The sequence below is a fragment of the Ipomoea triloba genome, chromosome 4, assembly GCF_003576645.1.
Source record: "Ipomoea triloba cultivar NCNSP0323 chromosome 4, ASM357664v1".
Taxonomy (NCBI): domain Eukaryota; kingdom Viridiplantae; phylum Streptophyta; class Magnoliopsida; order Solanales; family Convolvulaceae; genus Ipomoea; species Ipomoea triloba.
In genome coordinates, this window is record NC_044919.1 from 26,198,716 (window position 1) to 26,211,653 (window position 12,938).

General features: G+C 31.1%; 1 protein-coding gene across 7 annotated transcripts; it reads right to left on the bottom strand.

Moving 5' to 3' along the window:
• Nucleotides 1-3,448: 3,448 nt before the first annotated feature.
• On the bottom strand, nt 3,449-6,221 carry LOC116015592 (uncharacterized methyltransferase At1g78140, chloroplastic-like). 7 transcript variants are annotated; one of them, XR_004097664.1, is made up of 7 exons: nt 5,942-6,221; nt 5,531-5,658; nt 4,938-5,037; nt 4,664-4,764; nt 4,438-4,578; nt 4,186-4,305; nt 3,550-3,608 (listed from the first exon to the last, which is right to left on the bottom strand). XR_004097664.1 is itself a non-coding variant. In XM_031255699.1 (5 exons), exons 2-5 carry the CDS (start codon nt 5,631-5,633, stop codon nt 3,450-3,452), a joined length of 480 nt encoding a protein of 159 aa, XP_031111559.1. In that variant the 5' UTR covers nt 5,634-5,654; nt 5,942-6,221; the 3' UTR covers nt 3,449. The 7 variants fall into 7 exon arrangements, 3 of the variants coding, with proteins under 3 accessions (XP_031111559.1, XP_031111558.1, XP_031111560.1); XR_004097662.1 differs by having other exon boundaries at nt 4,664-4,820; XR_004097661.1 differs by having other exon boundaries at nt 4,664-4,840.
• Nucleotides 6,222-12,938: the final 6,717 nt, after the last annotated feature.

A 12,938-nucleotide genomic window follows, 5' to 3' on the forward strand; every position in this document is an offset into this window, starting at 1 on the left:
AATTGACAAATACTCTTTATTTGAACTTAACAAGATACTATTATGTAATGATAGTTAATAATGTCCACCCATTATTGCATCTTCTAACCGATTAAAACATAGCCACTATTATTACGTTCAAGGGCTGTAATCAATTACAAAAAATACTACACCAAACACTTTAAAGCATCTACATTAGTAGATTTTGCAAAATTTGAATATGTTTTTTAAGAAATGTAATGTGATGTGGAGGGGTGAGAATGTAGAAAAAAAAAAAAAAAGGCCTCCTACAAAGCATTGAATTTTTGAAGGTTTTTAGGTCCCAACATTTTAATTAACTAGGCATTTAATGTGACGTGAAGTCCAAAGACAATGCATTACTTTGTGTTTCAACTTCTTGCTCAACAACTATTACAAAAAACAACACTATAATTATATCTTTGAATGAGGTCCATAAGTAACACGAACTAAAGTCATGCATAATCACAACAAAGTAGTGCTATAAAGCCTTATTAATCACTACTTGTTGGCACATTAGATTGAGGTTTAAAATAATAACATTAATTTTTTTTTTCAAAAAAGATATATTTGGCCATACACAAACTGCCACACTAGCATTTTTCATCAAAAGAATATATATATCAAATTATCTCTAACTTCTCTCTCTAAATTCTTTTTAAAAATTAAATTTATTATTCTATATATTTTTAAAACATTCATGATTCTTTCACCGGATTCGATCATGTGACCACTCATTTATAATAGTAATAAATGTGTCATTATACTACATAGTAAGACCAGCTTACAGCAACGTGATACAATAGTTACTCTTTCACAACTAAAAGTGTCGGCCTTTTTCATAATAAAAGCCAAGTTGGGGGAAACAGATCCCATAAAGGCCATTTCCTACCCATGCAGTGAGTGAAATTTCCCCATAACCCAAAGTATCACAATAGGGAGTCTCTTGGCAATGAATGTTAATTAAGAAACGTTAGGACACCTTCCCCACCAATCATAGCTAGATTCAAGTTTCATTTCTAATTTTGAAGCAATGATTGAAGACATTCATTTACAATAACATCTTTTCATAGATAAGTCCTCAAATTTCATTTCATTATATTTGTGCTAATTGTCTTTATGATTTGATTTACTCTTTTGTGATTTCTATGGATTGTTCTTTTTATCTTGAATCTATTTTCATTTCTAGCGTAATCATGTATGAGTAATTCTCTTATGAGGGAAATAGAGAGCTAGGTAGATTAGGTTCATGGAAATGTGACTTTTGAGTTGGTTGAATTGAGTAGGAGATATGAGACTTAGCTTTCACGTTGTTGATTAACATATTTGACTTCAAATTAGGAAATGATTACCTAATCTAGACTCAATAGGTTAAGTAACCTTACTTTACCTTTGAAAAAAAAAGGAAGTACGGGATGTCAAGACCAAGGTGTTTGATGAAACGCCTCTTAAACACTCATGAATCATGAAAATGTCTTATAGTATTCCAATCCAAGAGTGTGTAATGATCTTGAAAAACTGCTTCTTCCTAGATAAATGTCATTAGTCATCATGTCAATTAACTATTTCTCTTACTCCCAATTTGATCACGTTGCCTTAACGTAGTCCAATTTCCTATTTCCCTCCACCTTTCCTATTCTTGTTATTTATTTCATTTGTTAGTTGTTTTTGTTACTTGTCCTCATCCAAATCCTAATTCACACTATAATTTGACAACGTGAAAACCCAACCTTATGGGCTAAAGTGTTTAATTGATTAGTTAGTCATATACTATGTGGGATGGCCTCAACACTTATATCCTAAGTGGACCAGCGTGCATATAACCAATTGTTATACCATGAATCAAAGGTCATCTTGCATCGTAGATCGTAGTCTAAACTAATATTTAGATTATGTATCTATAATTAACATATTGTGTATCTTTAATTAAAAAATTAGGTATTTATTACAATTAGCATATTATGTGTCTACAAATAACATATTATGCATCTCTAGTTATCATATTATGTAACTCCAGACTCTCGTTGATAAATTATGTATCTATTACAACTACTATAATTAAAACATTATGTACTTGCAGTTAACATATTATATATATGTATTTAATAAATAATATACCTGCATCAGTTTACATGTTATGTACCTTCAATTTATTTATAGGTACATAATCCGTTAACTGAATGTACATGATGATGCATATGTAATGTAATTTTATGTACATAAAGCTTTTTTTTTTATGAACATATAGAAGAAATCTTATGAACCTACTACAGAGTGATTAGAAATGCATATGCTACACATTTAGTTTTGTGTTTATTTACATTAGCATTTAGATTTAGGATCATATAGATAAAAAAAAAAATATTATGAACATACTGATGGATACCCCCGACTGGGGTACTCGACCCTAAGGGTCCTGGTATCTGGAGCCCGCCGACTGGATTTGAAGATGGCAACTGGCGATCATAATTTAACAGCAAACGCGTCGCTAAAAACGCATTTTTTTGTAGTGATAAAATTTTATTTTTACGAACATATAGAAGAAATCTTATGAACCTACTACAGAATTATTAGAAATACATATGCTACACATTTAGTTTTGTGTTTATTTACATTAACGTTTAGCTTTAGGATCATATAGATAAAAAAAAATATAATGAACATAGTATGTACATGATAAATGTTATTAAACATGATTTTTTTTTTTGGTGTAGCCTAGGTTTCCACCGTCGAACACAGTGACTAATCCCCTCGCTGGATTGTAGGCACCTCTATTAGGTGGGACAGCTGGTCTGAAAATTTAAGACTGCTCCATACCTAACACTACAAAAAAACGCGTTTTTAGCGACGGACAAAATCTGTCGCTAAAAGGGCAAAATCCGTCGCTAAAAGGATTTAGCGACGGATTAGTGACGAAATCTGTCCGTCACAAAAACCCTTCTCGCTAGAATTTAGCGACAAAATTTTTTCCGTCGCTAGATTCTAGCGACGGAAACATCCGTTGCTATGTAAAATAAATCCGTCGCTAAATTCTTTCCGGCGACAAAATTATGGTGAAATTTGCAAGGGAATAACGACAACAAAACCCGTCGCTAAATCTAGCAACGAAAAATCCGTCACTAGTTCAAGAAAAAATCCGTCGCTAATATTCTAATTTAAAGATCTTGTGACGAATTTGAAAGGAAATAGCAACGGTTATTTCCGTCGCTAATTATATTTTTTTTAAAAAAAAAATTATTTTATTTATTTTAATTAAAACCCCTATTTTTTTAATTTATCTTTTAAAGCTTAAAATCCATATCAACACACTATATCTAACACTATTATCATCAACACTACCTAATGCTATCAAATTACCATCAAACTTTATATATGATTATAAAATTAAACTATTATCAATCTTTATACTAACACAATACTTTTTTGAAAATATACTAACACAATACTTTAAATCACACTTTAATACAATAATAAATATCACTAAAACACAATACTATAAAATCAAAATTACAATTACATAACAAAAGTCTTGAAAGTAGTTTTTTTAATTGATTTTGGAAGTCTAACAAAATCAAAGTCTTGAAACCATCAACGTGATCTCCTCCACCCACCTGCAATTCAAGCATCAAGTATCAAACATCATACTCAAGCATCAAGCATCAAACATCAAAATCCTTTTTTTGCCTTTCATTGGAACTAAGTTTTAAACTCAAAAGTTCAAATAAATAGGCACAAGTAAATTTTAAGCTCAAGAGTTCATTAGTCAATCATCATCAACATCAAACATCAAACATCTACTCAAGAGTTCAAGACTACTAATTCATAAATAACCTCTAATCACCATTGTTAAACATTTAACCACCATTAATCAAAGTATTCCTGAGCCATTTGAAACTGGAGAGAAGCCACGTGAATCATTTTAGAGAAATAATTGCATTTGTAGACATGACTGGGTTTTACATCTCTCCACAGCGAGCTCGAACACCAAATTAAATCTAACAGACAGAATTTTATATGGGTATTTATTTAGAAACCATCCTTAGCATGTTTCCATGTTTCTACAAGTGTTTGGCAAGAGAAAAGGAATCTCAATCACCTCAAGGTGAGTTTTTCATTTCTTTAATGAATGAAATGGTTAAACTTGCGAAGGATTTACCAAGACCAGAAGTACAATCAAAGAACTTTTACCTCTTCATCAGGACCGAGAAAACTGCTTCGGTTAAAATTTTGACGCCAGCCTCTCTCATACAAGAAGGAAACAAGCAGACTCCTATAGAAGGCAAGGCCACCAGTCTTTGGCCAGTTATACTGGGAGGTGGGGATTTAAAAAAAATATATTATTTTAGTTTAAATATCCAGTGGTAGAGTGAAAGAACTCGTACTTAGAACTGTCATTCATTTAATCAAAACATAATATGATAGCAGAGAACATTTTTGTACCTGAATAGCTCAGTTCTAGCGGGTTTAAATTCATTGAACTCCTTTGTTCCAGCAGTAACAGTCAGATCGACATAGATATTTTTACTCGAATATGTCTTGTTACACTTCTTGCATTTGAATCCAGACCTATAGATTGCTGGTCTGTAGGAGTTAAGGATTTGAAGCCAAACAACCACTCATGCATATACGCGAATATCATTATAATGCATTTCATGTCTGAACTTACAAATTAAAACCGAAAGGACCTTTGCTTATTAGTGGTTCATAACAAACTGGGCATGCAAACAATTCAACATCTGTACTTGTTTGAGCTTGAGTACTTGACTCCTGAATGAGCAATAATGAAACAGTTGCATATGATCAAGACCGCAACCAAGGTTTCACTATACCATATAATTTGAGCCTTAAATTAATAAGCAATAGGGTGAGCATAATCATGAAACAACACATTACACTCTGAAGAGTTGAAAATTCAGAAAAAATTACAATATTCAATTCACCTTAGGATCAATTCACTCTATTCTGTATTTAGTAGTGAGTACTGCGAGATGAAGGGGAAAAAAGTCACCGACTCTTGCGCTCGCAACAATATCAGAATGTCTAGAAGCTAAATTAAACAACAGTTTGGTTAATCGTATCTTGCAATTTGCTAGAGGTATCTTTCACAGAAAAGTCAGCACTGTTTTGTCCTACATTTGTCCCCTTAGAAAAGGGTGAAACGGTCTGCCCTTTAATCATGGAAAAAGTTTGGAAGCTTAGTGAGAGGAAAACTTTTGGTTGTAGCTTCACATAATGTATAATTGAGAAGAGTGCAAGAGACAAAATTGGGGAAGCAAGTAGAAAGTTTGGGATCTGTTTTATTTGAAAATATCTCAAGAATCCCAGTCCACTGAAACAAGAAATTATCACATTATCAGGGTTAGGAAGAAGAGCATGAAGCATGTCATAGCTTTTATTTTCTAATAAAAAGTAATCACGAGACTTCTTGACCATAAAATGACAGAGATGCAATGCTACCTTTCAGAATAGGATTCAATGAAGAAAGAATAACAAGGATTAAGGAATATTGACAAGAGGAAATAGATCAACATACCAATAATGACTTTGGATATAGTCATAGAGTAAGGGAAGCTTCGCCTTGCACCATGGCCTTGCTTCACCAGGAGAATGTCCCAAGCACATATTGTAATATCCATAAGCTTTAGTGATATAATTTGCTAGCTAGGTCCATCATTAAGAATAAAATTAATTAAGGAAGAGAATGATATAAAATTAATTTTCAATAATAAATTTGTTAGACAGATGAACATGCATTCAAACCAAATAATATAACAAGCTACTGTTGTAAATTATACACAAATTATGCAGAAATTAGGCATTTAGATAGATAGGGATTTTAATACAATAACAAATATTGCAGTGAATAATAAATAAATTATAAATCATTGGCATAAATAAGTGAAAGTGAAAGAATGAAACCAAAAAATGAAGCTGGAAATCATACCAGGCAGCTGCGTCAGTCTGCGGCGGAGCGGCGGCGATGGGCACAGCGGAGCGGCGTCGATCTGCGGAGAAGGGGTCGGCGAGGTGTCTGCGTTCTACGTTCGACGATGAGAGCAGAGCCGAACAGCGGTGGAGGGCGAGGCGAGCAGCAGCGGTGGGCGAGGCGGTGGGCGAGGCGAGCAGCGGCGATCGGCGGTGGGCGAGGCGAGCAGCGGCGATGGGCAGTGCTGGCTGCTGATGTCTTTGTGGCGGCTGGGTGTATATTTCCCCTTAGGGCTGCATTAGAACATTACTCCGTGAAATATTTTAATTGAAGTTAGCAACGGAATTTGTATCTGTCGCTAGAACTAGCGACGGACTTAAATTCCGTAGCTAGACTCCGTGAAAAAAAATTTGCTCTATATTTTCTAGCGACGGACCGTGTATCCGTCCCTATATATAGCGACGGATTCAATTTTCCGTCGCTAAAAAAAATCCCGCACTCTTTTTTAGAGCAAAATAAATGCGGCAAATTTAGCTCTAGCGACGGATTTTACTCTCCGTCGCTATATTATAAAATAATATATATATATATTATTGTTAGCAACGGATAGTTATTCGTCGCTAAGGAGAAAAGTAACAACAGATGATATTTTCCGTCGCTAATCCGCCGCTATTTTATAAAAAATAAATCATCTTTGGACAAACTAGCGACAAATTATAATTTCCGTCGCTAATCCGTCGCTATTCAAATTAATTAAAAAAATCGCAAAAAATCCGTCGCTAAAATACCTTAATTTTTTGCGCGCCGGGTTCCTGCTAATATTAGCTACGTATTTAACGACAAAATTATTCCGTCGCAAAGTCTGTCGCAAATCCGTCGCAGATCCGTCGCTAAATGCCAATTTTTTTTTTTTAAAATAAATCTGTCACGAATCCATCGCCCGTCCGTCGTTAAATTAGCAACGGAAGCAATCCGTCGCTAAATCCGTCGGTATTTTCGCATTTTTTTGTAGTGATAAAGCCAAGGATCGAACCCTTGACCTTTGGTTAAACATGATGATTGTTTAATATTTGTGTGTATTAAGCTTTGTTTTTGTGAATATATAGAAGAAACATTATGAACATACTATAGAATGAATATAAATAAATATGATAAAATTTAGTTTACTATTTGTGCAATTAACGTTTAGGTTTATTAACATGTAGAACAAATATTATGAGCATATATGGTAAACGATAATGTTATTAAACATGATGTACAAGTTAACACTTAATATAAAGTGATATTTTATATATATATATATATGTATATATATATATATATATAAAGCGATGTCATTTCAGACCAAGATCTACCATGCAATATAGATCTTGATAGACGATATAATTTGCCAAATTGTTAGACAAATTTTAAATCTATTAATGTACCATTGTAATAGCTGTCCCATAAATCTACAAATTGAAGACAACCTCGGGTCGTTAATTGGTCACACTTGTGAAAGCAAAACCATATTGATAAAATGGACATTATCTATATGTTATGTACAATCAAGACAACAAGTAAATACACAATACTATACATAAAACATATGAATAAATCAACCGTAACTATTTGTTTGTGATGATTACCATGAACGTTTTAGTTCAAACTTTGAAAAGTGTGACTAAATGGATGAAGCATTATTTTTCGATTCTGTCCAACATCTTCTTGGTCATACATAGTGTATAGAGTCTCCCTAGTATATTGAAGTAGACTACTTAATAGTTTTTGCGGAAAAGTTATTTTGTGCATAATTTTTTTTAATTTGCATAAATTATTTTGTCTTAATGAATACATTATAGACTTATAGTTGTGTAAGCCTACACTATCCTCTTGGCGTGTATAGAGTTACTAGTTTTATACGCGCATTACGCGAATGAGTTAATGTCCAATGTTTATATTTAAATAAATATTTGAAAGTATATCAATGCAAGACTATATAGGAGAAGTTTATACATGGGTAATTGAAAGTCGAATTTTTTTATTTAAATATCTAACTCAAAGTATATGAATCCAAGATCATATAGAAAATTCATTATAATTATTCTTAAAATAAATGTTTGCAACTTTGTAAAATCGATAGTCTAAATATTTGGTCTAAAAATGATAGTCTAAATAAATACTACTTTTAATTTGAATTTTTCTAAGTGTTCTTAATTCTCTTTTGAGTAACATTATCATTGTCTTCATCTTTACTATTTGTTATCTTCCTTTTCGTCGGTAGTGTGTTATTTGCAATTCGGTTATTATTGGTAGCATAGATGACAACGTCATGCAATGAGATTATCATATAGGAGCTATGAATTTTCCTTTAGATGTTATGCTTGGGGTTCATTTGGTTCAACCATTATTATTGAATGAGTTATTGTGGATAAAGAAATCCTTAGTTTAAGAAAAAAGATTAAATAAATTAATAAAATTTTGGAAATTTAAAATATTATGTATTCCAAATATATTAAAAGGTAGTTTCTTGCTTCAATTTGCTGGGTAATGAGTTATTTGAGTACTTTCATTGTCAACAAGTCCGATCCCCCAAGTAGTTAATATGATTGGTTTCAAACTATTATTTTTTACTTTTTTCATGGTATTAAAAAAAATACATATGTATCATTTATTGGTGTAACTACTAATTTATTTAATTCAATAAGAGTAAAATAGAGTGATTCCACTTCAATTTGTTGGGTTATTTGAGTACTCTCTTTGTCAACCAATCCCCAAGTAGTTAATATAATTAATTAGCTTCAAATTATTTTAAACTTTTGTTTCATAGTATTAATAAAATACTTGGTAAATAAATATATAACATTATTTTGTACTATAACTTTGATATTTAATTACAAGATATTGTAAAAATAAGATAATGAACAATGTAATGAATATCAATCGATAAATTTGAATGTAAAGAATCTTTGCATGAGAGAAAATAAAGACAATATAACTAATGAAATTATTTCTCTTATTTAATTTAATTTTTTGATAATGAATAATTTTTTCAAATAAAGGTATTGTAGACATATAATTCTAAATTAAAGAAATACATATGTATCATTTTTTGTTGTAGCTACTAATTTATTTAATTTAATAAGAGAAATAGAGTGAGAAACTTAATTATGTCAAATTTGATTGAGATGAGGTTCGAACCTAAGACCTTTCTTATAGAAATTAATGGGTAAGTTAAAAGTTAACGGAATATTAACGGAGAAGAGAATATTTAACGGAAAACTTAATGGATAATCATAAAAGTAAGGTTAAATTAGGTAATCTCTATTAATAATATTAATCTGAATTATCTTAACCATCTATTTGATTAAATAATTCATCTGAACCATCCATTTGATTAAATAATTTGACCGCCATTTTTTCTATCCATTTTAGGCCTAACNATGTTATGTACAATCAAGACAACAAGTAAATACACAATACTATACATAAAACATATGAATAAATCAACCGTAACTATTTGTTTGTGATGATTACCATGAACGTTTTAGTTCAAACTTTGAAAAGTGTGACTAAATGGATGAAGCATTATTTTTCGATTCTGTCCAACATCTTCTTGGTCATACATAGTGTATAGAGTCTCCCTAGTATATTGAAGTAGACTACTTAATAGTTTTTGCGGAAAAGTTATTTTGTGCATAATTTTTTTTAATTTGCATAAATTATTTTGTCTTAATGAATACATTATAGACTTATAGTTGTGTAAGCCTACACTATCCTCTTGGCGTGTATAGAGTTACTAGTTTTATACGCGCATTACGCGAATGAGTTAATGTCCAATGTTTATATTTAAATAAATATTTGAAAGTATATCAATGCAAGACTATATAGGAGAAGTTTATACATGGGTAATTGAAAGTCGAATTTTTTTATTTAAATATCTAACTCAAAGTATATGAATCCAAGATCATATAGAAAATTCATTATAATTATTCTTAAAATAAATGTTTGCAACTTTGTAAAATCGATAGTCTAAATATTTGGTCTAAAAATGATAGTCTAAATAAATACTACTTTTAATTTGAATTTTTCTAAGTGTTCTTAATTCTCTTTTGAGTAACATTATCATTGTCTTCATCTTTACTATTTGTTATCTTCCTTTTCGTCGGTAGTGTGTTATTTGCAATTCGGTTATTATTGGTAGCATAGATGACAACGTCATGCAATGAGATTATCATATAGGAGCTATGAATTTTCCTTTAGATGTTATGCTTGGGGTTCATTTGGTTCAACCATTATTATTGAATGAGTTATTGTGGATAAAGAAATCCTTAGTTTAAGAAAAAAGATTAAATAAATTAATAAAATTTTGGAAATTTAAAATATTATGTATTCCAAATATATTAAAAGGTAGTTTCTTGCTTCAATTTGCTGGGTAATGAGTTATTTGAGTACTTTCATTGTCAACAAGTCCGATCCCCCAAGTAGTTAATATGATTGGTTTCAAACTATTATTTTTTACTTTTTTCATGGTATTAAAAAAAATACATATGTATCATTTATTGGTGTAACTACTAATTTATTTAATTCAATAAGAGTAAAATAGAGTGATTCCACTTCAATTTGTTGGGTTATTTGAGTACTCTCTTTGTCAACCAATCCCCAAGTAGTTAATATAATTAATTAGCTTCAAATTATTTTAAACTTTTGTTTCATAGTATTAATAAAATACTTGGTAAATAAATATATAACATTATTTTGTACTATAACTTTGATATTTAATTACAAGATATTGTAAAAATAAGATAATGAACAATGTAATGAATATCAATCGATAAATTTGAATGTAAAGAATCTTTGCATGAGAGAAAATAAAGACAATATAACTAATGAAATTATTTCTCTTATTTAATTTAATTTTTTGATAATGAATAATTTTTTCAAATAAAGGTATTGTAGACATATAATTCTAAATTAAAGAAATACATATGTATCATTTTTTGTTGTAGCTACTAATTTATTTAATTTAATAAGAGAAATAGAGTGAGAAACTTAATTATGTCAAATTTGATTGAGATGAGGTTCGAACCTAAGACCTTTCTTATAGAAATTAATGGGTAAGTTAAAAGTTAACGGAATATTAACGGAGAAGAGAATATTTAACGGAAAACTTAATGGATAATCATAAAAGTAAGGTTAAATTAGGTAATCTCTATTAATAATATTAATCTGAATTATCTTAACCATCTATTTGATTAAATAATTCATCTGAACCATCCATTTGATTAAATAATTTGACCGCCATTTTTTCTACCCATTTTAGGCCTAACTCTCTTTGNTATCCATTTTAGGCCTAACTCTCTTTGGCTCTTATTAGTATAGTAGATATATATATATATATATATATATATATATATATATATATATATATATATATAAAAAAGTAGATTTTAGGCCTAACTATCTTTGTTTCTTATTAGTATAGTAGATAATTAATAGCAATCATTTAAAATTAATCATAGGTTTATTTAGTTTTTGGTATAAAGTTCCGAAGCTCGTGCGACCCTTTTTATTATTTTTAATCCCTTATCCTATTTTTTCCTCACTAAACATTCATTTAATCACGCATTCCAACTATTTAATAACAAAAGCATTGACTTCACCTTCACAAGAAAGATAAAACCTCAATCATCAAAATTCGATAGTATCGAGGGCTGAGCCAAAATTGGGTATATAAGATTGAAGTTATAAAGAATTTGTCCATTAAGAAAAATTTTGTATCGCATGAGTTTCGTCATACATCTATATATATATATCCCATTTGCTGACCTTTCCCTCTTGGAGTGCTTTCACAGTTAAAGAAAGAAATGGCAAACCTCCCAACTTCTTTGAATTTCATTCCTTTACTATGCCTGGTTCTCATTACCCCCTCCACATTCACAAAAAGCATAATTGCCGAAGAACAAATTTCTCGTATAAATCCTTTTGCCTGTTCTAACACCATCAAATCCTGCACTTCTGTGCTTTACCACCACAATGCCCTTGACAAAGAATTCATTTCCACCCACTACAATGTCAGCCCCTCAGACATCTACCCCATTTCGCGTAACAACGTTAACGATACCAAACAAGACTACCTCGTAGAAGTACCATGTTCTTGCAAGGATGTTAATGGAACCATTGGATACTTCTACAAATTGCAGACGAATGATGACTCATTCGCAACTGTTTCCGTTGACACTTACAGCGGCAAAGCATGGAAGGTTGGAGGAGAAAATGTGACTATGTTTCTCCTGTGTGGGTGCGTGGGAAATAGTGAGACTTCGCCTTTGGTGACGACTTACACCGTTCAACCAGAAGATACACTGCAAAGTATTGCTGGTTTGCTTTCTTCTCAAGTTGGTGACATTCTAAGGTTGAACCCTTATTTGAATCTAACTCAAGGATTGGTTGATGTTGGTTGGGTCATTTACGTGCCCATGAATCAAAATCAAGGATTTTGTAGACATGAGTTGTAACAAGTTAGTGTAACACATACCATGAGGGGTTATAAAATTTTATAAGTTTAAACCGATTATCCAACATGTTGCTTTTCTTGAAGAAGGCCTGAGGTTCGAGTTCCGGCCATTTCAATGAGGGTTTGCATAATTTGTGTTGAAGATATATTATGGATAGGTTTGGTTTGGCATAATCCGCCATTAGCTCACACATCCAATTCGTCATCTATTAATAGAAATCCAAGATAAGGAAGTTAGAGAGAGAAGTTAATTAGGCAGTTCAACTTCCAATGGATAATAAAATTATTGGAGTTAACTTAAATTTCGCAAAAGGCTCAAATAGGCCTATATACTAACACTGGTTGTTCATCAAAATCATGAATTAAAATATAATCCATCTAGGCTATTATACTCCTAATTATTTTTCATCTAATATTTTTAACGTATTTCTAACAAGTAATCCATCTAATTTGCTGACATGGAAAAAAAAATGTTGCCATGTTATTTATATAGATGTTTTGAATGATTTCTACCATATT

Coding starts and splice junctions, on each gene's coding strand:
- LOC116015592 (XM_031255699.1), bottom strand. CDS start 5,633: ATGGATATTACAATATGTGCTTGGGACATTCTCCTGGTGAAGCAAGGC. Junction 4,574..5,530: donor TATATCCAAAGTCATTATTG/GTATGTTGATCT, acceptor CCTACAGACCAG/CAATCTATAGGTCTGGATTC. Junction 4,268..4,437: donor GCTAGAACTGAGCTATTCAG/GTACAAAAATGT, acceptor TGCCTTCTATAG/GAGTCTGCTTGTTTCCTTCT.